Here is a 27,841-nt window from a genome sequence, read left to right on the forward strand (position 1 = left end):
GTACACCATTTAAACAATCACAGTCTAGGTTCAAAAAAGATGTGAACCCCTGGGGTAATGCCTTCAACAAAAGCTATTGGAGTCAGGTGTTCCAATCAATAAAGTGAGATTGGAGGTGTGGGTTGTAGTGGTGTCCTGCCCTATAAAAAAGACACACAAAGTCAGGTTACTGACAGAACTGCTCTTCTCAAGAAAGATCTGCTGATGTGCACCATACCCTAATCAAAACAACCTTCAGAGGGCCTTAGAAGAAAATTTGTAGATATGCATGAAGCTGAAAAAGGCTACAGAAGCATTTTTAAAGACCTGAGTGTTCATCAGTCCACAATAAGAGAAATTGTCTATAAATGGAGGAAACTCAGTACTGTTGCTATTCTCCCTAGGTGTGGGCGTCTTGCAAAGATCAGAACGTACAATGCTGAAGGTGATAAAGAACCAAAGGGTAACAGCAAAAGACTTGCAGAAATCTCTAGAACTTACTAAAATCTCTGTTAATGTGTTCACTATAAGAAAAACACTGAAAAAGAATGGTGTGCACAGAGGAAACCACTGCTCTCCCAAAACAAAACATTGCTGCCATGTTTCAAGTTTGCAAAAGAGCACCTGGATGTTCCATAATGTTTCTGGGACAACATTCTGTGGACAGATGAGAGAAAAGTTGAACATTTTGGCAGAAATGCACACTGTTATGTTTGGAGGAAAAAGGGCATTGCCCACCAACACCAAAATCTCATCCCAACTGTGAAGCATGGTGGAAGGAGCATCAGGGTTTCGGACGACTTTGCTGCCTTGGAGCCTAGACGGCTTGCAATCGTTGAGGGAACAATTAATTCAAAATTGTATCAAGATTTTACAGAAGAATGTTGGGGTAGAGGTCCATTACCTGAAGCTTAATAGAAGTTGGATAATGCAACAAGACAATGATCAATGATTTCAAGACGAGAAAATCAACAACAGAATAGTTTAAAAAGAAGAAAATTTGTATTTTGGAATGGCCAAGTCAGAGTCCAGACCTCAACCCAATGCGGCATGACCTCAAGAGAGCTGTTCATTCAAGGTTTACTAGATATACTGATGAACTGAAACAGCTTTGTATGGAGGAATGGTCTAATATTCCTCCTTGTCATTGTGCAAGTTTGATCAGCAGCTACAGGAAACATTTGGAGATTATTGCTGCTAAAGGAGGTTCTACTAGTTATCAAATACAAGGGGTCACACAGTTTTTCCAGCTTGGACTGTGAATAATAAAGGCATGAAAAATACCATTGTTGTGTGTTATAAGTTTAGGCAGATTGTGTTTGTCTATTAATGTGACTTAGATGAAGATCTGATCACATTTTATGTGTAATTATTGCAGAAAACCAGGTAATTGCAAAGGCTTCACATACTTTTTCTTGGAACTGCCTATTGCTGAAAGTGCTTGTGCTTGCACATCTACGCTTTTTATCTTCTCTCTTACACTGACACTTACCAGAAACTTAAATTTTCCTTGTTCTGGAGCTATTTAGCTCTCCCAATCTGTCTTTGCATCTGCTTGCTACTTTTCATTTCTTCCCTCCATGTCCAACATTCTGCAAACTACTTGGAACCTCTGCCATATCATCAGCAAGCCTTCCCATAAGGATGTTGACCTCAGTTATGCAGGGGTGCATTCTATCTGGCATGTACTCCCCAGTCCCCCAGAAAGCCTCAAGAATCTAGAGCCTTCTCTCCTGCACCATGTCTCCAGCCACAGCTCTTAAATTCACTGGGTCATAGTATACAGCTATTCCAAATTAATCTTCATACAGTCATCCTTTAAAGTGCTGCTATTTAATTATTTTCCTAACTCTTAAATATCAGCCTGCGTGATCTCTTTCCCTTCACTGCTTAAGTCACTGGAATTGACATAAACTACAGCTACTCAGCCTTATGGTTGGACTGCAATAACGTCAACAATTGCTTGAACTCCAAAAACTAGCATCTTACTTCTCTTGTTGATAATACCCCCTGCACCCATAATTGTTCTGTACACAGGGAACGTCTTGGAGCTCTCATTCAGCGCAGGATGTACACTGCAAAGGTACAAGGTGCCCATTCATGTATTTATTAGATTAACTCAACTAGCAAAAAGTGAACACTTAAAATGCATTTATTCTTTGATTATTTACAACTTTATTTATTGATTTATTTTTAATGCTAGGCTCTTTGTTTAAGGTAAATGTTTGTTTAAGCTCATTTCTGAAGATACCAGGGTTGAAAGGTTTCTAGAAAGCAGCATGTTAATGGAGAATCATGAAGAAAGAGAGGCAAAGATCTTTCAAGCAGGACATTCTTGACTTTAGAATACACTGACTTATACTTTCTGTTGACTAATGAGATATGCAATCCTGCGAGATGCTCAACTTCAAAGCCCAGTTTTGCAGCAGGTCCCCAGTGAAATCTTCTGCTAAGAAACCAGCTCCCCAGCTGATTGGCAAAGTCCAGTTCTGTACAGGGCTCTGAGTGTAATTGACAGGTTTTACCACCAGAATTGCCTTGAGAGCAAATTAAGGCCACACCCAGTACCAATGCTATCACCACCATTCAAAAGCTATTAAATACTAAAATTTTAAATGATTACAGGAGCATATTCTGGCCACATTGCAACTCAGCACAATGACATTAATGTAGTGCAAAATCCCAAGGTACTTCACAGGAGTGTGAGGAAAACTTTAACAGGGCAAAATGAGGTAGTTTTTGGACAGATGACCAAAAGACCAAAAGTTTCTGGACAAAAAGACAGCAGGGTTTAAGCATTAGAGAGTAGAAATTTACTCAAGAATTTCCATTTAGGCATAACTGCCAACAGTAGGGTGATTAAAATTAAAAGGGAAGAACAAAAAGACAGAAATGAAATATCTAAAAGCCTAAGGAGACTACAAAGAAAAAGGATACCTGAGGCTGGAAACACATAACAATTTTAAAATAGGGGTGTGGCTGAATTAGGCAGAAGTCAGTAAGCACAGGGCTGAGCAGGTTCTGGTGCAAGTGATAGAAGTTCGGACTAAATTAATAGCGTTGTTAAGAAGATGTATGTGTGTTAACCTTCATTCGTCCAAGAATTGAGTTCAACAGCCACAAGGTAATGTTGCAGCTCTAGACTACACATTGGAGTATTGTATTCAGTTCTGGTTGCCTCATTATAGGAAGAACCATTAGAGAGCGTGCAGAGCAGATATACCAGGATGCAGCATGGATTACAGAACATGTCTTAAGAAGAAAGGTTGACTGAGCTAGGTTTTTCTCCTTGGAGGATGAGAGATGACATGATGGAGGTGTAAAACATTATGAGGCACAAATAAAATGGGACAGCCAGAGGGATTTTGCCACAGTGGCAATGGCTAATACCAGAGGACATCCTTTTGAGGTGAGTGAAGAAAAGTTTAAGGGATGTGTCAGAAGTAGTTTTATTTTTAAAAACAGAGTGGTAAGTGCTTGAAATGTACTGTTAGGGGTTGTGGTAGAGGCTGATAGGTTAGAGACATTTAAGGGACTCTTAGATAGGCACATTGATGAAAGGAAGATGGAGGGTTATGAACTGTGTAGGAGGCAAGGGTTAGATTGATCAAGTATTCAACAAGGATGGTATAACTTCTTGGACCAAAGGCCCATATTGTGCTGTACTATGTTCTGAATACAAAAAACACTGGAAACACTCAGATCAAACAGAAATTTTGACTGAATCATAAACTCAGTTTTTCTTGCTGCAGGCTATACCCGTCCTGCTGAACATACTAAAATTTTCCACTTATATTTCAGATATCCAGGTTCTGTAGCAACTTTTGATTTTCACATAAGTTTGGATGATGGGTGAAAATGGGAGATCAGCTGAACTTGTAATGGAAAAGTCAAATCAGAGGTAAATGGAAATCAAACAATGTATAGCATCTGCAGGAAGAAAACTGCTAACATCATTTCTTTTCACACATATTTGGCCTGGTCTATTGAGCATTTCCAGCATTTCTGTTTTTATTTTAAGTCTGCTGATAATGCAGGTTTGGGAGAATGGTTCAGCTGTCATTGAACTGGAACAGGGTGCAGAGCAGACTCAATGTGCCGAATGGCCTAATTCTGCTCCTATGTCTTATGGCCTAACATGACAAGGAAGTGACTGGCTTTAATGATGGAGTGTGAATGGTAGCTCACTGGCACCACATTGAAGCACATTCTGAAGGACCTGATGCACTTAACTCTCAAGCAAGCAGGTATTGGGGGAAGGGGGTGGAACAGAGTCTGAGCCAGGCTGAAACACAGAGAGATGAGGCCCCCTCTACCCAGCATCTTGTTAGCAAATGAGCAGTCACTGGAGCACAAAACTGAGCACCTGAGGACTAGTTGTTGTATTGAAAGGAAGTGAGAAATTATTGTCTTCTGCATTTTACCCAGACATGACTTACTCAAAGAGTACGCCAGATACTGTGCTCAGACCCAAAGGCTTCTCAATACACAGGATGGACCGAACTGCTGATTTCGAAAAGGCAGAAGATGTGTGTGGTTCATGACAAACTCTGTGATGCTCCAATGTGGCAGTTTTGTCACTCTTGTTTCCAACCTTGAACACCTAACAATCAAATGCTTACCGTTCTATTTATCAAGAGTTTTCCTGCAAAATCCTGGCTGCAGCTTACATATCACCATCTGTTGACTGTAAACAGGCACTTCAGATACTGCATGATGCCATCACCAAGGGCTCATTGATGGAACTCAATGAATACACCATGGTTGTCATGGACTTCATAAAAACAGCTGCAGACGAGTGTGCCCCCACAAAATCATTCTGAGTCTTCTCCAACCAGAAACCCTGAATGAACCATGAGATCTGCAATCTGTTTACGGCCAGATCAGAAACATTCGTGTCTGGTGACCAAGAAAGTTTCTCCACCTGATTTTTTTTTTTAATACAAGAACAATGGAATTTGCTTCATTACTTTCATCAGCAACACAAGATATTCCATGAGTAAACTCCCTTTTTGATCTCCGCTCAGCCTAACAACCTGTTCCCTGCTCATGTGCCTGAAGAACATTTTAGAATTCTTTTTTATATTTGCCACCAGTCATTCCTCAGGTCTTGCTTTGCTACTGATTCCTTTAATTTCCTCTCTGAAATTTCTATAATCAGCCTAAATTTTATTTGTATGAACAGCCAGGCATCTATCCTTTTTTTGGGTCTATTAATGTGTTCTATCCTTTGCTTATCCATTGATATCTGTCTTTACTTTCATTAGTGCTTCCTAATGTGTCTTTGAATACAGCACAGACCAAGGCTTTTCAGTCCACTGGGTCCACCGTTTTAAATTAGTTTATCCATTTTTTAAGTTTTTACATGCCTCTGAGTATCAGAGATTTTTTTAAAGGTTAGAATAAATGACATTTCTCAGAGCTAGCAGAGTACTGGGCCCACCTCTGAGTGTTTTAGAAGCCAGGCCTCTATTCACTCGTGGTCCAGACGTCACTACTGGGTTCTGGGCTACAGACAGCCTGCCCCTGGACAATGTGGGCTGGAAGAGAACATGGGAACATGAATCACCAGAAAGAGTTGCAAAGTTTGATGGAATTCATGGGCAGGGTCGTGCAACATGGTATGCATGGGAGATAAATTCCCTTTTTCCAATGTTTGAATGAAGAAAAAAATGGAATGGAAGATCAAGAGAGGTAGGGCAGTGTTTCAATAGTGTCCGTGTGGAAATATAGTTGTGGATGATTACAGTGGAATGGAATCCACTGCAAATCTATGCCACTTCTTCCATGATTTGAATAGGAATGTGGCATATGTTGTAAGATGATCACAAGAGATGAGGTTAAACAGAGACATTTTGCACTTTTTATATGGCACAAAATATTTAAAAGGCACATAAACCAATATTGTGTATTTACCATCTCTTACTCCTTGAACAGTAGAAGTATCTCTATGTCTACTCTTCACAACTCTCTCAGAATTTTAAGGTCATCCATCAGGCCACTTCAAGGCTTCTCCTTTCCGTTGAGAAGACCCTCACCCCGCTCAATCATCAATGACAGAAATTCAAAACAAAAGCCCAAATGATAAATCAATTTAAACAGAAATAGCCAATACAGATTTACTCTTAGCTACCGTGACCATGTTAAGCACAAATAATAACTCAAATTCATGAACAAGGACTTATTTTAAAAAAGCAAGTTAATGAATGAATGTCAATGCACATTAAGAAGATACTTGAATGGGATGGAAAAGAATAAATACATGACTGGAAAGTAATTGCTGATTCATCAATCACAGAGTGAGAGGAGTTCCTTTCCTACAGGATGCTGGTACAAATGGAAAGATCTACTATAATTGAGTTATAGTATCTAGTACAACATTTTACAGGAGACTAGATGAGGAATGTATGACTTAATCGGGAGTGTGCAAAATATAGGATGAGTGTTGGACTGCTTCAGTAAAAACTCACCAGACTCTAAGCAGATTAGCCCCAAACCCATTTCTGCATTGTAAACTTCCATGGTTCAGGTAATGCTTCTTTTCTGAAAGCCTGAAATTCCTCCAAGAGTTTAAATGTAAATTGTTTCCACTCAGAACTTTCAAGAATATACTACACGAAATGGATCCCAAAAAAAACCTCACCGTATTTACAGTGATGCTGAAATAAGTTCAGAACACTACTCACACCACTAGATATCTTGTCTCCAAATACAAACAAAGCTCTGTTTTTGCACCAGACATGAGCTCTGCTTTTTACAAGACTGTAAGACATAGGAGCAGAATTAGACTATTCGGCCCATCTAGTCTGTTCCGTCAATCATGGCTAATTTATGATCCCTCTCAACCCCATTCTCCTGCCTGGTTCCTGTAGCCTTTGACGCACTTAGACCATGGACTCAGAAATATGGGCTTCACACTAAACTGGTAATATAAGCTTGTGAGCAAGAGGCAGATCCCAAGAACCAACTTCCAACCTCTGTGGAACAAATATTGACAACAATTTAATTTAATATGACAAGTACCCACCTTTTAGAATTTACTTCTCACCTTACTATCCCTCCTGCTTTCTGAATTCTCATTCTTTCATCGTATTGGGTAGGATTATGTTCCTTCACCAGTGGCACGGCTGTCAGTTTCCTGCTTGTCTCACTGAATCGACACAGAATAGCCTGGAAAGTAACACAGGTAAAGGTTATCTCTGACTCCAGTAAATGGTTATCTTTATAATACTGTTCACTTCTCACAGCCCAAGACTGCACATTCACTGATAGTTCAGTTAATTCTATATGCTGCAACCTGAGCTTGATTCTAATGATCCATATACTTACATGGTGAGATCGTACAACCACTGACCCAGGCAACACACTGAGTTCATACATCTACTAAACCTATAATTCCCAAAACCAAAACTGTACATAGATTTGTACACAATGAGCATGTCAAGATGCATAAAAAGAGCTAGTTTCATTGAAACTGTAATTACCCCAATACAAATGAGGAAATTACTGATTTGCTTACACTTGATCATTAACATTTAGTACTTTACATCATTAATCCACAGATTAGGCATGATCCATAGAACCATGCCTTCCTTCTATGCTGGTGACAGCAGACGCCCAGAGCAATGAACACAATTATCAACGGGGGATGCATGACAGCAGAACCTGAGTGGTGGCAGGACATCGATAATGGAAGCACGGGGTAGACAAGAAGCAGCTCTCCACACCACTGATGTTCACTGCTCTCAACTTAGCCAGCCTGCTGAAAATGCCAAATTTTTTAAGGTTTTTGAATATTTTCAATGTTCAGAGATATTAAAGAAAATGAGGCCGAATGTGGGAAGCAGGACTGGCATGGAGGGTGCAGTGATGGGCCAAAGGACCTGGTTCCATGCTATCTAACTCTATGACTGTGTGAACAATAAAATTCAATTAAAACTCCTTTAGTTGTTACTGTTCACTCTTCCCTCCATTGCACAACAGACAATATAAAAAGCAATTTATCTTTTACCCTATGAATACGTTGTAGATACCCATATACTGTATCTGATTACTAAAATCATCAGGCAGGAAGGCTCAGTTCGGAAGTGACTGGCACAGCTCAAGCAATTATGTTTGGGCTTTTGAGTTTGCAATAGAAGCCCTGAAATTTCCCAACATTTTGGGGAATGCCATTAAAAACAAGGGCTTTCAGGAAATGCTCCAGGATACCCAGTTCTCTTTAGTCACTAACATCACTGGAACAGTCAGAAGAGCCCACTAGATGAGTCTCTAGCTAATCAAAAGACCATTGATTCAACATTAGTGAAAGTTTTCACAGGATAACTCAGTCCAAAACAGCTGAGTTCTCCCCTGATTTCTTTTGATCTTAATAGGAGGACACTTTTTTTTTAAGAAAGGTGATCAGCCACCAAAATAAAAATCACAAGTGTGGCCTGCAGAGTAAGGCACGCGAATATATTTTAAAAATCCCATTGCAATTGAGACAACTAACAAAGAAGCTGCTGTCATACAGCATGTAAACGTAGATAAAGTTTATTAGCTTGGCTCAAACAGATGTCGATGGAGTGAATCCATTTCCTGCCAATTTGCCTCAAAGTATTTGATATCATGCGTGTTTGATATGTGCTAGATAATAGGTAGTTCATGAAGCATTCAATAATGCATTTAAATTAGGAATTATTAAAACCCTTGAAATTAAATTTTGTGGTCTTTGCTATTCAGTGATTGCTAAAATATAAATCAGGAAATCACAAGAAAATCTGCTGATGCTGGAAATCCAAACAACATACACAAAATGTAGGAGGAACTCAGCAGGCCAGGCAGCATCTATGGAAAAGAGTAAACAATCAACGTTTTGGGCCGAGACCCTACATCCGGACTGGAAAGGACAAGGGGCCAGAACAAGAAGGTGGGGGGACGGAAGGAAGAAGTACAAGGTGGTAGGTGATGGGTGAAACCGAGAGCTGGGGAGGGGCGAAGAAAAGAGCTGGGAAGTTGACTGGTGAAAGAGTTGGACAAGGCTGGAGAAGGGGGAATCTGATAGGAGAGGGTAGAAGACCATGGAAGAAAGGGAAGAAAGAAAGAAATGGACAGGTAAGGAGATAAGGTGAGAGAGGGAAATGGAAATTGGTTAATGGTGAAGAAGGAGGGAGCGGCGGGCAATTAACGGAAGTTCAAAAAACCAATGCTTATGCATCAGGTGGAGGCTACCCAGTCGGAATGGGAACAGGAAGTAGAATTAAAATGGGTGGTCACCAGGATATCCCACTTTTTCTTCCCAATATGTCAGGTCTCACCGGTAAACAGGAGGCTGCATCGGGAGAGAAGAATGGACAAGGGAGTCACCTAGGGACCGATCCCTGCAGAAAGTGGAGAGTGGGGCTGGGGAAGAAAAGATGTGCTTGGTGATGGGATCCCGTTGAAGATGGCAGAAGTTACAGTAAATTATGTGCTGGACGTGGAGGCTAGTGCGGTGTGAGGTGAGGCCAAGAGGAACCCTATCACTGATGGGGTGGGTGAGGACAGTGTTGATGGTGGAGAAAGGAGGACATCTCATTAGTTCTAGAATGAAATGCCTCTTCTTCAGAGCAGATGGGGAAAGGCTCAGTAGATCAGGCAACATCAACAGAGAAGGAAAGAGAAATCAGTGTCCTTTCATGAGGAAAAAAGTCCAGAATAAAACAAGTTTAAAGATACAGGCAAAACAGAACATGAGTAAAGAAGTTAAGTTCAGTCTAAAGAAGATGAAAATGAAAAATTAAAATGTTAAAGAGAAGTAAAGAAACTTCTGAATCTTGAATCTGGAAAGGTTGCAAATGTGTCTGATGTAGTGCTTCATGAGCTCACATTAAGTTCCTTTTGTTCAATGTAGCAAGCCAAGGATAGAAAGAGTGGGATTAAAAATTCACATTGGCAAATGCCAATAAACTCAAATTCACAATTGAGCACTGTATATAGTCCCATAAATTGGTCGTAAATCTATGTTTGGTTTCCCAGTGTAAAAGAAGTCACACCATGATCAATAAATACAGAACATTATCCTTATCTATTCTGCCACCTAAAACCTCAAAAAAATTCAAAAGTTATTTATCAAACACGACTTGCCTTTCATAAACCCATCCTGATTCCACCTCATCTGATTATACTTTGCAATTGCCCTGTTACTGTTTTATTGATAATAGACTCCAGCATAAGCCCAAAATCAAAAATAACAGATGCTAGAGATCTGAAATAAAAGCAGAAAACGTTGGAAACATTCAGCAGGTCAGACAGGGAATGGGGAGAGAGAAACTGAGTTAACATACGGGATGAGACCCTTCATCAGAATACCTGCATCATTAAACTACTGCAGTCCGTAGAAGTTCCCCTCAGCCCCACTTTCTGATTGACATGAACTGGTCAAACAATCATGTAAAAGTGCATTTCACTAAAATCAAGGAAAAGATTTAGGGTTGTAGTGAGGTAGAAAACAATCATGTAATATTGAAGGACAAAGGAAGAGTTTAATAAGAGAAATGTTAAAGGGACAAGTTGATGGCAGACTTATTCCAACAGCTATGCATCAACATAATATAACCGATCACTGTTATTAGACAGAATTTCCTACCCTGCTGTCACCAAGGTTTGCAATGTACAAGTCTTTGTCCACCAGTAGAACACATGTGGCAGTGGATCCATCCTTCCAGGCAGGTTTTCTGCAGCAAAAAAGAAACAACATATGACTCATTAGTTCATTGACTAATGACAGATGAATACTAAAGAGTTTTTGCATATTTCAAGTTGGGTACATTATTTAGAAATGTGAGTGGCCAAATAGTATCAAACATCACAGAAAAAGGCTTTTCAGCCAACATCTATGCCACCTGCTTATCTGCCTACAGTAATCCAATTTACCTGTGCTAAGTCCATAGTTTACGCTCTCCTGGCATTTCAAATACTTGTCTAAATGCTCATTAAAATGGAAAAAAATACTACTCCACTACATCTGCAGACTGCACACTTCAAATTCCACATTGTGAATATAATCCCCCTCAGATGCCCTCGAAACCTACCTCTCACCTATACCTTCCATCTTCTTTTCTTTCACACCTCTACCATGAGGAGTAAAGAGTTTTACTATCTATCCCAATTATCCCTCTTGTAATTTTATATACCTCTAACAAGTAACTCCACAGTCTCCTCCACTCTAGTGAAAACAAACTGAGCCAATCCACTCTTTCCTGATCAACATTATGCCCCAATCTGGGCAACATCCCAGTGAACCCCACTTTGTACATTAAGATGACATCCACGGAAGCTTGTCCTCACTTGGTTGAAAGAGAAAGCACACAGTTTTCCCAGAAGGGATCACAAGATCTCCATCAGGAATGAAGAACTTCGTCTAATCTTTTTTTAAGAGAGAACTGATTACCAGATAACCTAGTGCAGACAAGAAAATGGAACCAGAAAGGCTTTTATTTTAGACAAAAAAAAATCAAACAGCTGGAGGAACTCAGCAAGTCAAACAGTGTCTGTGAGGAGAAAAGAATTGTCGCCATTTCTGGTCAAGATCCTATATCAGAAACCCCCTAGTTTCTTCACCAGTCTCCCCCACCCCAACTCTCTTTTCCAGATTCTAACACTTGCAGTCTCAGGTCTCAGGGTTATATAAATTGACAATACTATTCAGAGGTGACAAAAGATGTTCCAAATGAAAACTGGAACTAAGAAAAGAGTGGCTTATTCTCTGCCGGTAAATTTTGAGCAATGCAAATGAAAGGTGAAGAATAAACATGCATAGTCTTTTTTTTAAATAGTAAAGGAAGAGATATGATACACCTGGCTTCAACTGTGTTTAGACAGGAGGAGGGGCAGGGGAAGATGGGGAAGAAAGAAGATCATTAGCACCTCTGTTTACTACTCACTGGCTTGATGCTTGCTTCAGAAAGCCATCATCTGTCTGCTTGAAGGTCATGAGAAGGCACTTCTTGATGGCCTTTTCCATATTCGTCACTTCTCCTGCAGAGAATAATAAAGAAAATCCTGGTCCGTCGGCCCAAAATGTCTCACATGAACTTTGGGGTTCCAATCCAGTGCAAGAATTTCAAGAAGTCACACACAGAGCTGGGGAAATGTGCAAGACTGTTTTTTACCCCTCTGGGTTCTAATCTGTTCATTAGAACTTCACTTTGAAAACATGCAAGGTAGAAAGAGGTCAGGTGGACTGATGCCAATGTTAACTTTCTGAAGTGACATCTATGAAGTTTTGCAGAATACAACCCAAAATAACAAAAAAACCCTCACTTGGAGTATTATGAGCAGGTTTGGGCCCCTTATCTTAGAAAGCATGTGCTGAAACTGGAGAGGGTTCAAAGGAGGTTCATGAAAATGATTCCAGGATTGAACAGCTTGGCATATGAAGAGCGCCTCATGGCTCTGGGCCTGCATTCACTAGAATTCAGAAGAATGAGGGGTTATCTACTTTAAACCTATCAAATGGTAAAAAGTCTTGATAGAGTGGATGTGGAAAGGATGTTTCCTATGGTGGGAGGTCTAGGACCAAAGGACACATCCTCAGAATAGAGGGGTTTTCTTTTCGAATGCAGATGAGGAAGTATTTCTTTCACTACAGAGTGGCAAATGTGCGGAATTCGTTGCCACAGGCAGTAGTGGAGGCCAAATCTTTACGAATACTTAAGGCAGAGGTGGACAGATTCTTCATTAGTGAGGGCATGAAAGGCTATGGGGAGAATGCAGATTGGGGCTGAGAGGAAGAATGGAGCAACAATGATGAAATGGCTGAGCAGATTCGATGGGTCAAATGGCCTAATTCACTTCTATATCTTATGGTCTAATTGCTTGTAATGACTCGAGTTATCTTCAAAAGATATCAGTTTCACCTTTGATTGTAGAACAGAGGATTACAACTTCCAGAACTCATTCTGAGTTTTAAAAAAAAGACCAGAGTTGTGCTACAGAGACTCTGTGAGTGAATACCCGAAATAGTAACAGGTTATAATCGAATGCAGTCTTCCATTGTATACTATATGTAGTGGGAAAAAAAGTCTGTTACCATTGATTCCAATAGCAAAACAAAATCCCTGTAGGAGCTGAATATCTTCAGGAATAATTCTCACTCCTCTATGACCAGAACCTCCAAAAATGAACCAGGGTTACTAGTTCAATAACTAGATAACAGTTCATTTACTGAACTTGGAAATTCAATGGATTTCAGCTTCTCATGGCCGTATAGTTACCTTTGGGAAAACTCCTGGTGAGATTAAGGTGAAGATTCTGCGCTGCATACTTGGATGCTCGTATGCCACCATGGCCATCGAAGACAGCAAAGTATGACAATCGAGATCTAAACCAGAGACCAAGAAGGAAAAACTGCAGATAAACTCATTAGAAAGGGCAAATGTGTTATTCACATCACCTGCAAGGATAGTCACTACACTTATGCATAGGTATTTCTTGTCAGAGAAAGTGTGGATCTCTGGAATTCTATGCCTTGGCGCATCATGGAGACTGGATTACAACTGGTGATTCAAGAAGTGGTAGATCAATTTTTGAAACTTCAAGAAATTGAGGCATGTGGAGCTAAAACAGAAGATAAATTGAGGCCGAGGACACATCCATCTTGGTCACCCCTAACCAAGCAGAGGTTGCATAATGCACTTTTAAATTACCACCCAAGTTAAAATATGTCAATGCAAGATATATCAGATAGATTGTTGTCTCCTGAACATTTTAATACTTACACTTCTGAAGGTAGCTGTGTAAAACTTGTTGTGAAATTGTCGATTATAACATGTGCATCCTGCATTTCTTCTCGCTCACCTTTTCTCTCCGCAGCATAACCTTTTAAGGTCACAAATCCTGAAGAACACACAGGAACTTTCAGCAAAATACTACAGGGCTGATCTGCATATTATAACTTCATAAAAGATCCCCTGCATATGAAACAAGGAAGTTATTTCTCCCTTCCTCCTATAGTTTTCTCTCTCCTTCTCACCTGAAAGCCTTTACAAATGGTGGGACAATATTCAGTAAGAATACAAGGCAAAGAAGGACCTTATTATACCTTGTCATATTTCAATCATATTGTTCTGATATAGCCACCTATTCACACACAATGCAATACAGGCTGCTCTATTGGGTGGAGTTGAAATGGCGCCAAGTGGCTGCCTCTTTGAGCTCATCTGCAAAGCAACTTAAATCCTCTCTTTTTTTATCATTTTCAGGGTGGTGGGGTTCTACTGAGGTCCTGATCTGTAAGTGGCACTTAAACTGCACTTTTTCTTTTAACAGCAGATGAATTCCCGTTCCTGGAGTTCGTTGGCCAATCGTTTTCCGACATTCTCCAAACACAGCTTGGAAGATGGCGCCTTGGAATGCGGCCCTGTGGATGACCGATTTCAGGCCGGTGTTGAGGACTGAGGCGTTGTGGGCGACAGCGGACATATGGAAAAGCGACACGGCAAACTGTAACATCATAACAGCGACTGTAAGTCTCCCCTTTCGTTGTGAAAATGGGTGATATCTCTCTGTGCCTTGTTAGTGAGAGACAGAGAGCCTCCGGCATGTTGAATTGTTGGGAAAACAATAGATTTTGCTGACTCCAGATCATGGTCTCTTTGGGTGCTTTGTTGTTGCTTGGTAGGAGGTGGACGCTGACGCTTTTTGCTGAAACGGGCAGGGGTGAGGGCGGAGGAAGTTGATGCCTTGCTGATTGCGCGGGGAGAGGGGGAGGGGGCTTTGGGGTTCTAATGTTTTTCTTTTGACGTTCTGTTTTTTCCATGGATACATGTGAAGACAAGTACTTCAGGTTGTATACTGTATATATTCTCTGATAATAAACAAAACCATTTGAGTCTATGATCAACAATGGCTGTAGGTGATGTACAGTTCACCAAACTATTAGTCATTGTGTCATAGAGAAATACAGCACAGAAACAGGCCCTTCAGCCCAACACATCCATGCAAGATAAACTAGTCCCACATCTGCCTGTGTTTGGCCCATGTCCCCCTAAACATTTCCTACACAGGTACCTGTCCAAATATCTTTCAAATATTATTCTATCTGTCTCAACCACTTTCTCTGGCAACTCATTTCACAGATGCACCACACTCTGTGTGAAGATGCTGCTTTCAGGCCCTTATTAAAGTTTTCTTTTCTCACCTTAAACCCGTGCCTTTGAGTTTTTGATATCCTTTCCCTGGGGTAAAAGATTGTTCAATCACCATATCTGTGTCCCTCCCCCTCCCCCAATGAATTTATATGCCTGTATAAGGTCACCAGCCAGTCTCCTACATTTCAAGGAATCACATCTCAGTCTGCCCACACTTTTCCTATAACACAGGCCCTCAAGTCCCAGCAACTCGAGGTCAGGAGAGAAAGGCGAAAAGTTTAAGGGGAACAGGAGGGGAAACTTCTGCCATCAGAGGGTCATTAGAGTATGGAGCAAGCTGACAGCACATGTACTCGATTTCAATGTTTAAGAGAAGTTTGGATAGGTACATGGATGGTAGGGGTATGAGGACTTTGGTCCAGATGCAGTCAATGGGAGTAGGCAGTTTAAATGATTCAGGGAAAATAGTTGGGCCAAAGAGCCTGTTTTTGTGCTGTATTTTCCTATGACTCTAACATTCCAGTACTTCTGCTTTGCAATCTTTCCAGATAATGATACCTTTTCCATAACTCAGTAACCAAAAGAATACACAATATACCAGGTGCAGCTTCTCCAAGTCCTGCACAACTGCAGCTTGACATCCCAATTCCTACACTCAATCCTTGACTGAAGCCAGCATGCCAAACATCACCTTCACCAGCCTGTCTCCCTCTGACACCATTTTGGTGATGGCTGCCGCTCTCCCAACTATCATCTACACACCCAGGATGTAATAACGATCATGTCTACAATTTTCTACCAGACTACTATGAAACAAAAGGCAGGCACTAGGATTTAAACTGATTGAAAAAAAAACTTACTTGTCTGAAAGAAAAGGGAAAAATGGTTTATTGTCATTGTACAAACATACAGTGAAAAAGATTCGTTTTGCATAAACAAGACCTTTCTTCAGGATTGAGAAGTAAGGGGGAAGATGCCAGAATAAAAAGGTGGGGGTGGGAGGAGAAGGCAACTGGAAAATGATAGTTGAAGCCATGTGGGTGGGAAAAATCAAGGGCTGGAGAGAAAGGATTCTGATAGGAGAGGAGAGTGGACCACAGGAGAAAGGGAAGGAGGAGGGCACCTGGGGGGAAGTGTTAGAGAGGTAAGAAGAGGTAAAAGGTCAGAGTGGGGAATAAAGGAAGAGGGGAGGCGGGGGGGGGGGATTTTTTTTTTTAAACCAGTAGGAGAAGTCGATATTCATGCTGAAGGGTTGGAGGGTCCCCAGATGAAAAAAAAGGTGTTGTTCCTCCACCTTGACAGTGGCCTCATCTTGGAGGTTTTGGACCAAAATGTCAGAACAGGAATGTGTTATTTTGTTTTATTCTGCATACCATCTGTACGGATCATTTTGTTACATTAGTGATTTGAGGTAGCACAGGGGAAAATAACAAGTCAGAATAAGGTGTTACAGAGAATGTGCAGTACAGGCAGACAATAAGGTACAAGGTCATAAAGAGGTAGATGGTGAGGTCAGGTCCATCTTATCATGCGAGTGGCCCACTCAATAGTCACAGCAGGATAGAACCTGTGTTCAACACTGATGGTACACGCTTTCCAGCTTTTAGAGGGAAGAGAAGAATGTCCAGGGTGAGTGGATTATATTGGCTGTTTTACCAAGGCAATGAGAAGTATAGACACAGAGTCCATGGAGAGGAGGCTGGTTTCCATAATGTGCTGAGCTGCACCCATAACTCCCTCAACACGCTGGAGGAACTCAGCAGGTCGGGCAGCATCCGTGGAAACGAACGGTCAACATTTCAGGCCGAGACCCTTCGTCACGACCCCAGCATCTGCAGACTATTTTGTGTTTACCCATAACTCTCTGCATCTTCTTGCAGTTCCATGCAGAAGAGATTCCAACTCAAACTCTGACGCATCCAGATAGGATGCTTTCTATGGTGCGCCGATAAAGACTGGTGAGGGTCAAAGGGACATGCTAAAAGTCTATAGCCTCCTGGAAGGTAGAGGCACTGGTGCACTTTCTTCACAAGTCATGAAATAGTAAGAAGCAGGTTATTAATACAAATAACCATTCTTCAAAAAAACACTCAAAGTGAAAGACCCACTTGTATTTAAAGCAATCAAAATTAGCCCTTAATATGGGATATTCAGATTCCATACCATTATAACTACACTGGGGAAGGTAGTAAGTAAATACAGTCGTCCCTCGGTATCCGCAGGGGATTGGTTCCAGGACCTCCTGCAGATACCAAAATCCGCGGATGCTCAAGTCTTTTATATAAAATGGCGTAGTATTTGCATGTAACCTACGCACATCCTCCCGTATACTTTAAATCATCTCTAGATTACTTATAATACCTAATACAATGTAAATAGTTGTTATACTGTATTGTTTAGGGAATAGTGACAAGAAAAAAAAAGTCTGTCCATGTTCAGTACAGATGCCACAGGAATGTGTTATTTTGTTTTATTCTGCATACCATCTGTATGGATCATTTTGCTCTTTGTAGCTCTTCTGGGAACGCTGATGCTGCCTCAGCATCAGCCGATGCAGATTCTCCCGTGACCTTTAAGTTCTTGAGGCTGTAGCGCTTTACATAGCCAGCCAGCCATCCCGTACTAGCCTTAAACTCCTTCCACTCACTCACAACACGAGTAGCGAACGAACGAGACGCGAGGCAAACAATGCTCAAACGAGTGCTGGAGAGAGACTGAGGATCTGCAAAATGGCAGAAGGCTACAGCAGGGTATGCCTACACATCACTTCATTCACGTGGATTCAACGTAGTGCTCGGCACGCAGCAAATTCAAGTTTCGTTTTTTGGAACTTTCTAGAATTTTTTTTGGGATATTTTCGATCTGCCGATACGGAGGGCCAACTGCGCTCATATTAATCAGTCCTCATCAAACCCCCCCATTATCACATCATGAAAGTGATGAATAGCCATCTTCTGTGTTAACACATTGTTAAAAGACAGTTCTGGCCATTGGATGTATTCCTATTGTACATATACATATAGTTATCTATCTACATTCAAAATGCTAACATTAAGTAAGTTTCTTATGCAATTTACATTTTTCAGAGTATAGAAAATTCAAGGAGAGGGCTCAGAGATGTTTAGTTACAAGTAGCAGCTAGCTTCAACACTTCTTGGGTTAAAAGGTAAAAGAAGGGTAAATAGCCAGATTACATTCTTATTAGAAAGTGCTGGAGAGCAAACCTGAGGAGCGGTCAAGATCAAGTCCATTCACAGCAGAATACTTTGCAATAATTATTTACTCAAATCACATGAAGAAATACTTTTCCAAGGTTATCTCTAACCATTTCTCAAGTACACAATCATTAATGAATGCTGAAAGAACATATTTATTTTACACCACCAACATTCTTGGTTTCAGTCATAACCTTATCCCTTCCACCCAGACAGCTATTCCCTCCAAGTACTGAATTTTATATGCTTAAAGATGACACAATGTATTTTTACGTTATTTGCTTATACCCTTTGTGTCCTTCTAATCTCCTCACTACCTTCTCAATTTCCCATGTTCTCCTTTTAGACGTGAACCATTTTCTCTTATTTCACCCATTTGTTTAAATTACCTTTACAGGGCTTCTTCTCCTCATGTTCCTTGGATCCATTCTGGTTTGACCACTTGCGTTTCTCTGCCTTCAAGTCATTCTGTGTTTCTGGAAGCTCTCCAAACAGGTCAGAAACAGAAGCCTCTGATGGGTGAAAGAACAAGACAGCAATTAAGATAAAAACACAAAATAATTATTAGATCATTAGCAGCTTCTATTCACACCGCACTTTTCCTGCAAGCATATCTTTTTTTTCTAACATGTTTTATCTTGCTGACTGATGAACTTATCAAAGTACCAGAGGGCGTCTCAGAGCACTAACATAGCTTTCACCTTGTGACACAAATGTCTATGAAATACAAACCAAATATTCAGGATAGGATTCTTCTGCTTGGCTGCAGAAGAGCCACTAAATTACCCTTGCAAAGCAGTACATCATGTTGACTCGGGTCTGTGACGTGATAATACACCTGTTGCCTTGAACAATAAACTGCAAACTCAATCCTGAAATCTTTTTGTAGATACAGGTTGTTGAGTTAACTTGTGGTAAATCTTCATTAATAAGTCGGTGATATAGATGTGCAATTATCCACTCCCAACATTTTCTTAGCGAGCTTGCACTTGTATCAGATTTATCCTTTGGGCGTGCACTCCTTCCTGAACTTGACCTGCAATCTAGGTTAACATTTTGGTGCACTAGTGAGAACAAACAGATTGTTCCTTTAGATTCTTGCTTCAGGTGGATGTCAATTGATTCCATTAGACTTTTCCACTGAACAGAACATACTTCTGGCACTCAATCCAAAATATCTTGTTTATTTAATGTAACAAATCTTGTTTATTTAATGTGATCATGGAGCAACATGTCTGCACAGGAATAGGAATCAGAATTAAAATTTTGGGCCACTGGGAAGCTCCCTGTGTAAAACAGAGTATGGGGATGAAGGGGAGGGAGGTAATGGTGAGGGGGAGGAGCCCTAATGCACAATAAATATATAGTTCATCACTTCAAGCTGCTCCCATCGCAGTCCTGCTCTGAAGCAACTCTATATCACATAATTGAAATTACATTACAATGTTAATCTCTTCCTGGGGCAGTCTAGAGAGGGGCGAATTTTTCTTTTTTTTTTGAAATACAGAATGAGTGGTGGTGTAATCACATGGTAACTCTCTACTGGAAGTAAAGGTGAAATGACTTGATATGTCTGCTGCACACTGGGAGCAATGTGTCAAGCAACGAATTATGCTTAAAACAACTGCTCAAAATCATCCTCTCAAAGGGATATTGATTTTTCTTTAAACTTGAATCCCAAGGCCTGTAGACAACTTTTGAAAGCTTAGCAGGATTATAAGACCCTTATATATCTCTATTGCCATCTATAAATAAAAAGGTATAATACAAACACAAGAGACTCTGTAGATGCTGGAAATCCTGGGCAACACATACCAAATGGTGGAAGAATTTAGGAGATCAGACAACACTTATGGAGAGAGATAGACAGATGACATTTCCAGCCGAGACCATGAAGTAGTCCTGATCAAGGGTCTCAGCCTGAAATGTTGACTATTTGTTGCTCTCCATAGGTGCTGCCTGACCTGCTGAGTTCCTCTAGCATTTGATGTGTGTTGAGCAGGTGTAATATGATGTCATATAAAGGAAGCCAAGAACCACACAGTGATCCAATGAAAATCTGTGCTGTGGAACTCATTGGAAAGTGAGCCATTTGACTTTATTCCACAAGATCAATTGCTAACAAGACAATATGTTCAAATAATCAAAAAGAACTTCAGTAAAATCAGTTGATAGAGCTAAATTGCACTGAAAATGAGAGGATGGTGTTGGATCAGCAAGTAAAATTCCCATACCAACCTGTCTCAAAACTACATACAAAGATTTTCTCTGCCATTTCGAAAGGCACTATGGGTGAGCTGCTGCAGTAACAAAGCATCTTGGACTAATATTGCAAGTTCAGTTCCCAATCTGGAGTTCTGAATTGCATTAAAAATGAAGGTATTTCCTTGTTATAAAAATCCGACCAATTTGCTAAAGTCTTTGAGGGAAGGAGATCTGGTATTCTTCAAAGTCCTACCTGCATGCATCTCTAGTTCCACAGCAACACAGCTGCCCTCTTATTGAAGCTGTTCAATCCATAGTTAGTAACTGTGTTTTCAAAATTGGCAAAAGCAAAAAGTTTTTAAAATAAAATTTCCAAATGTAGACAAAGATAGGGAAGACGAATGTGGGGAATAGCTACAAACTAGTACAAATCTCAACAATAAATACAGATTAATAGTAGATATACCCACATACATGCATGATACAGCAGCAAAAGCTACAGTGCTATACTCCAGCTGTGTGTTTACCTACGTCTGGGTTCCTTGTGTCTGGCAGGTTATCGAAAAGTGACGGCTTTGATTTCTGAGCATCTCCTCCTAAATGATCAAAAGAGAATAAACACATTCATTGCTGTCAGAGCCTTTGCTGCGCCTTCTGTTCTCTTCACCCAAATCACTAGCAGGTGTGGTCCGTGAGGAATAACCTGCTCCTAGCTGCCCGAATACCTTTGAGAGATTTCACAGAGCAGCAGTTTGCATGATAATGATCACATTTTTGAGAGGGGTAGGGGTCAGGTTCCTGGCATCCGATGTTCAAGGTGGGGTGGAGGCTGGGCTCTTGGCACTCGCCATTGATTACACCTTACCAACCAAGGTAACAATATATGTTCACTTCCCACTTTTTGTAGGCTGCCAGTCTTCTAATCACACCACCTGTGTTACATCCCACACGATGACCTTTCCTTTATCTGCACATCCTTGCTGTGGCTCCTTATCCAATGCCTTCTGAAGAGGTAAGTATGGTACACCTACCAATTCCCTCTTTCTGTCGAACTTGTTACGTCTTCAAAGAACCCCAGTAAGCTGATCAAACACGACTTCCCTTTCACAACACCAATGTTAGTGTCAAATGACTAGTCATATTAGTCACCATTCAGCCAAAGACCATACTGACCAGTGTCCACCCATCCTCATTAAACCCACCTCCCAGCACTTGACCTATAGCCTTCTTTACCGAGACTACTCAAGAGCTCATCTAGAAACTTAGTTTCTTAAGGGTTCTGATGTTATTAACTGCTTCTAACACTTTCTCCATCACAGATATTGAGTGAACTGGACTGTAGTTTCCTGCTGTCTCCCTTTCCTTTTGAATAAAATGAGTTAAAGTTGCTATTTTCCAATCTAATGGAACCTTGCCTTAAACTTGGAAACTTTGGAAAACTGAAACCAACGGCCACCTCTAAAGAAGACCTAATGGCCAAGTCTATCAGGGTCCGAAGACTTGTTAGTCAATAGAACCAACAATTTTTTCCAGTATAAGTCATCTCAAATTCCTTCCTCCCTTCCAGTTCCCAATTTCCAGCAATTCCTGGGCTGTAACTTGTTCCCTCTACAATGAAGTCAAATGCGAAATACCTCTCCTAATTCATTTGCTATTTCCTTACGTTATTGGACCCAAAACTTGCTCTCCACGGGAAGTGTTATCTCTTTCTTTTATATTTTAGCGTGTTTTATCTCAGAAGCTGACTTTGTTCTAGGTTATTATTGTTTGAGTCACCCTTTGTGGGTAGATCCTTACACCGCACCAAAATCTGGTTCCCGGTGTCCTGGCTGGGTGAGGGATTGAGTCCTTGCACCTTAGAATGGGATTAGTTTCCCAGAGCCCTGGGGTACATGGATGAGGCCGAAATCAGCATCTTTCCTCCCGCCACCCCTGGGTAGGAGTATGGTTCGGGTCCCAACACCCTCGGCGGCGCTAGGATGGGCCGATGACCCGCACCCACCGAGTAAAATCAGCCTCCAGCTCAAAACCCGCCTCTCCTCACCAGGCTCCGGCAGATCTTCAAACAAATCCATCCCGTGTCTGTGATTAAAAGCACTCCCCTTCTGTCAACTCCCAATCCAGGCTTCAACAGCGGCCTAAAGGGCCACAACACCGTCGGACACCCTCCAGGTCCTAGTGCTACGTTGCTTCCGCCTACAGTCTCTGGGGTTCCGCTGGGTCCTCACGACACCGACACAGAGCGCCAGACAGACAGACGCAGACACACACACACACACACACACACACACACACACACACACACACACACACACACACACACACACACACACACACACACACACACACACACACACACACACTCTCCCTCTCTTTGAAAGCAAGGATATTTGTCTACTTAGTTTCTCTTTTCCTTTTTTTCGTGAGGCGCTCACATCTGATGTGGTGTCATAATTATATATGCCATTCACATCATTTTTACATATAACCCATAATGAATAATGTAAACAAAGAATGCTTAATCAAACAATAAATTTACATTATTGCTCAAATATTAAATATCAAATACATTACACTCCTCCCTGCTTAGCTAAGAACTCCTACTCTTTATTGAAAAATCTCAACTTCATTTTGTAATGTATGCTCTCTAGTCATTACACACACACACGCACACATACAACTACTATATAGACATCCACAGCATAGTTAATTTTAAATGGTTCCATTCAGGCCGAAAGGTTTAATTGCTGTGGAAGGTTTCTTACTCGTGGGATAACATCTCTCTCCTGACCGTTGGACGGTGGGGGAGGGGGGGTGACATCACTCTGCTGCTTGGTAGTTGATACTTGCCACTATAAAATAATCCCGAGTTCTGGGACTTATGTGGTTGTTGTGTCGTCTCCAGATGAGATCAGACACAATCTCCATTGCGTAGGAGAGTGATCCAGTTCTGTCTTTAAGCTTTCCAAGTACCCACTTTTGATTGTCTCTGTAGTTCCTCATCAGGACTACTAAATATCAAACGTTGTTTGAGGAGTCCTCAGTTTGTCTCAGCTGTTTGTCCTGCATACTCCCTCTGAGATTGAATTCGAGGAGGTCCAAGCATCAGCGCATGGGATGTAGGTACAGAAGAGTGTCCTGTTTTGTAAATTTTTCAGGTATTTCCCTGTCCAAAGGTAAGTGGGACACTCCATCAGCATTTCCACACGGGTACCAGCCAAAGCATTTTACACCCCAAACCAGACTCCAGGTCTGTCTGTTAATCTGTGCACAAGTTTTCTCTGCAGCATAAAGAGAACATGATGCAAAGGTTTTGGGGGCGTTCACTTCCATCTCTCATAACATGTGTCATGATTGCATCCAGACCATAAGGTGAGACTTCACAGGCAAGCTTCACTGGATAATGTGGATCATGTCACAACCACAGACATTGCTGTCAATGACATTCTGGACAAATCTCTCACCGGGGACTTCTAGTGGCCACAAGTCTGTGGCACCTCAGGAGCTGCACCAAGGCAGAGGGGCCCTGTCACAACCACGTATTCTGCTCTGGGGTTTACATGCCCATACAGGTGGGCTGCGCAACAGCTTCAACAATCACGTTCGTGAGTACACATGTCCCAGCTAATCAGTGTTCCATTATGGTGGTATTTAACTCCTTTATTTTCATTCTGTTCTTGTTGAGACTTGGCCAACATTACACCCCTACTTATCTTTGTCCTTGTCCAAGAAAGAAGACTACAGTTTCGACTGATGCTGTCATGGAGCAGCATTCAGTTAGAATTAGTTATTGTTTCCAACCGCAGTGTTCATATTTAAGTTTCAGTTTGAGAGTTTTAGTTAACGGCCCTGTGGGCCTAGAGTTTATTGTTTTTCTTTTCTGTCAAATTCTGCCAACAGTTCTCATTAAAGTCAGAGAATTGTTGACCCATTTCAGTGTCTCTCTCACTCCACACTTGGACCATATTTGAACATTTTGACAAATGTGAGTGCAGTGTCTTATGTCACCATTTCCTCTGCCTTTTGGAAAGCCTCCTCACACTGTTTGTCCATTGCCATTTCTTCCCGATATGCAGTCATGATTTCAAAAGCTGAAGCACAGTAGCCAGGTTTGGTGGGACCCTGAAAAAGTGATTGACGAATCCTAAAAAAGGACCACAACTGTTACACATCCTTTGGCTTTGGGGCATCCACCGCGGCTTGAATTTTCTCAGCACATTTGTGTAATCCTTGAGCATCAATGGTGTGACCACAGTAAGTGATGCTTGGTTTAAAAAGTTCACACTCGTATCATGCTCTGAGCCCATATCTTCTTATCTTTTTAACACAATCATGAGATTTTGGAGATGTTCCTTGTCATCCTCATTGGTAACAATGATGTCATCCAGGTAACACTGAGCACCCCGGTTTCATTGCAGCACCTGATCCATGGATTTTTAAGCCTATTATAGTGATAAAACCCTTTCTGAGTGATCATGGTGAGAAACACTGTGGACTCATCTTCCATCTCCATCTGTAGGTAGGCTTCAGCTAAGTTCACTTTACTGAAGTGTGGCGCACCAGAAAGATTTACTAAGATACATAGAACATAGAATAGTACAGCACATTACAGGCCCTTCGGCCCACAATGTTGTGCTGACCCTCAAACTCTGACTCCCATACAACCCCCATCGACCTTAAATTCCTCCATATACCTGTCGAGTAGTCTTTTAAACTTCACTAGTGTATCTGCCTCCACCACTGACTCAGGCAGTGCATTCCACACACCAACCACTCTCTGAGTAAAAAACCTTCCCCTAATACCCCCCTTGAACTTCCCACTCCTTACCTTAAAGCCATGTCCTCTTGTATTGAGCAGTGGTGCACTGGGGAAGAGGTGTTGGCTATCCACTCTATCTATTCCTCTTATTATCTTGTACACCTCTTCATGTCTCTTCTCGTCCTCCTTCTCTCCAAAGAATAAAGCCCCAGCTCCCTTAATCTCTGATCATAATGCATACTCTCTAAACCAGGCAGCATCCTGCTAAATCTCCTCTGTACCCTTTCCAATGTTTCCACATCCTTCCTATAGTGAGGCGACCAGATCTGGACATAGTACTCCAATTGTGACCTAACCAGAGTTTTATAGAGCTGCATCATTACATCACGACTCTTAAACTCTATCCCTCGACTTATGAAAGCTAACACCCCATAAGCTTTCTTAACTACCCTATCTACCTGTAAGGCAACTTTCAGGGATCTGTGGACATGTACCCCCAGATCGCTCTGCTCCTCCACACTACCAAGTATCCTGCCATTTACTTTGTACTCTGCCTTGGAGTTTGTCCTTCCAAAGTGTACCACCTCACACTTCTCCGTGTTGAACTCCATTTGCCACTTCTCAGCCCACTTCTGCATCCTATCAATGTCTCTCTGCAATCTTTGACAATCCTCTACACTATCTACAACACCACCAACCTTTGTGTCATCTGCAAACTTGCCAACCCACCCTTCTACCCCCACATCTAGATCGTTAATAAAAATCACGAAAAGTAGAGGCCCCAGAACAGATCCTTGTGGGACACCACTAGTCACAATCCTCCAATCTGAATGTATTCCCTCCACCACGACCCTCTGCCTTCTGCAGACAAGCCAATTCTGAATCCACCTGGCCAAATTTCTCTGGATCCCATGCCTTCTGACTTTCTGAATAAGCCTACCGTGTGGAACCTTGTCAAATGCCTTACTAAAATCCATATAGATCACATCCACTGCACTACCCTCATCTATATGCCTGGTCACCTCCTCAAAGAACTCTATCAGGCTTGTTAGACACGATCTGCCCTTCACAGAGCCATGCTAACTGTCCCTGATCAGACCATGATTCTCTGAATGCCCATAGATCCTATCTCTAAGAATCTTTTCCAACAGCTTTCCCACCACAGACGTAAGGCTCATTGGTCTATAATTACCCGGACTATCCCTGCTACCTTTTCTGAATAAGGGGACAACATTCGCCTCCCTCCAATCCTCTGGTACCATTCCCGTGGACAACGAGGACATAAAGATCCTAGCCAGAGGCTCAGCAATCTCTTCTCTCGCCTCGTGGAGCAGCCTGGGGAATATTACGTCAGGCCTTGGGGGATTCCTCCGTCCTAATGTATTTTAACAACTCCAACACCTCCTCTCCCTTAATATCAACATGCTCCAGAACATCAACCTCACTTGTATTGTCCTCACCATCATCATGTTCCCTCTCACTGGTGAATACCAAAGAGAAGTATTCATTGAGGACCTCGCTCACTTCCATAGCCTCCAGGCACATCTTCCCACCTTTATCTCTAATCGGTCCTACCTTCACTCGTGTCATCGTTTTTTCTTCACATAATTGAAGAATGCCTTGGGGTTTTCCTTTACCCTACTCGCCAAGGCCTTCTCATGCCCCCCTTCTTGCTCTTCTCAGCCCCTTCTTAAGCTCCTTTCTTGCTTCTCTATATTCCTCAATAGACCCATCTGATCCTTGCTTCCTACACCTCATGTATGCTGCCTTCTTCCACCTGACTAAATTTTCCACCTCACTTGTCACCCATGGTTCCTTCACCCTACCATTCTTTATCCTCCTCACCGGGACAAATTTATCCCTAACATCCTGCAAGAGATCTCTAAACATCGACCACATGTCCATAGTACATTTCCCTGCAAAAACATCATCCCAATTCACACCCGCAAGTTCTAGCCTTATAGCTTCATAATTTGCCCTTCCCCAATTAAAAATTTTCCTGTCCTCTCTGATTCTATCCTTTTCCATGATAATGCTAAAGGCCAGGGAGCGATGGTCACTGTCCCCCAGATGCTCACCCACTGAGAGATCTGTGACCTGACCTGGTTCATTACCTAGTACTAGATCTAGTATGGCATTCCTCCTAGTTGGTCTGTCCACATACTGTGACAGGAATCCGTCCTGGACACACTTAACAAACACTGCCCCATCTAAACCCTTGGAACTATTCAGGTGCCAATCAATATTAGGGAAGTTAAAGTCACCCATGATAACAACCCTGTTATTTTTGCACCTTTCCAAAATCTGCCTCCCAATCTGCTCCTCTGTATCTCTGCTGCTACCAGGGGGCCTATAGAATACCCCCAACAGAGTAACTGCTCCCTTCCTGTTCCTGACTTCCACCCATACTGACTCAAAAGAGGATCCTGCTACATTAACCACCCTTTCTGTAGCTGTAATAGTATCCCTGACCAGTAATGCCACCCCTCTTCCCCTTTCCCCCCTCTCTATCCCTTTTAAAGCACTGAAATCCAGGAATATTGAGAATTCATTCCTGTCCTGGTGCCAGC

General features: G+C 41.7%; 1 protein-coding gene across 4 annotated transcripts in view; it reads right to left on the reverse strand.

The window, feature by feature from the left end:
• The window catches only part of ilkap (integrin-linked kinase-associated serine/threonine phosphatase), a 43,430-nt gene extending 20,669 nt beyond the window's left edge, over positions 1-22,761 (reverse strand). Inside the window, exons 1-8 of one of the 4 annotated variants that reach the window (XM_063046084.1) lie at positions 22,515-22,761; positions 21,040-21,108; positions 18,697-18,819; positions 13,722-13,839; positions 13,218-13,324; positions 11,886-11,979; positions 10,589-10,676; positions 7,028-7,149 (exon numbers count right to left, since the gene is read on the reverse strand). In XM_063046084.1, the coding sequence (XP_062902154.1) occupies positions 7,028-7,149; positions 10,589-10,676; positions 11,886-11,979; positions 13,218-13,324; positions 13,722-13,839; positions 18,697-18,819; positions 21,040-21,108; positions 22,515-22,587 (794 nt within the window). In that variant the 5' untranslated portion in view covers positions 22,588-22,761. The remainder of the gene's footprint in view (positions 1-7,027; positions 7,150-10,588; positions 10,677-11,885; positions 11,980-13,217; positions 13,325-13,721; positions 13,840-18,696; positions 18,820-21,039; positions 21,109-22,514) is intronic. The other 3 variants (XM_063046082.1, XM_063046085.1, XM_063046083.1) reach the window with 3 other exon arrangements.
• Between the last annotated feature and the right edge of the window lie 5,080 nt (positions 22,762-27,841).

Source organism: Mobula hypostoma, chromosome 4 (genome assembly GCF_963921235.1).
Source record: "Mobula hypostoma chromosome 4, sMobHyp1.1, whole genome shotgun sequence".
Classification (NCBI taxonomy): Eukaryota; Metazoa; Chordata; class Chondrichthyes; order Myliobatiformes; family Myliobatidae; genus Mobula; species Mobula hypostoma.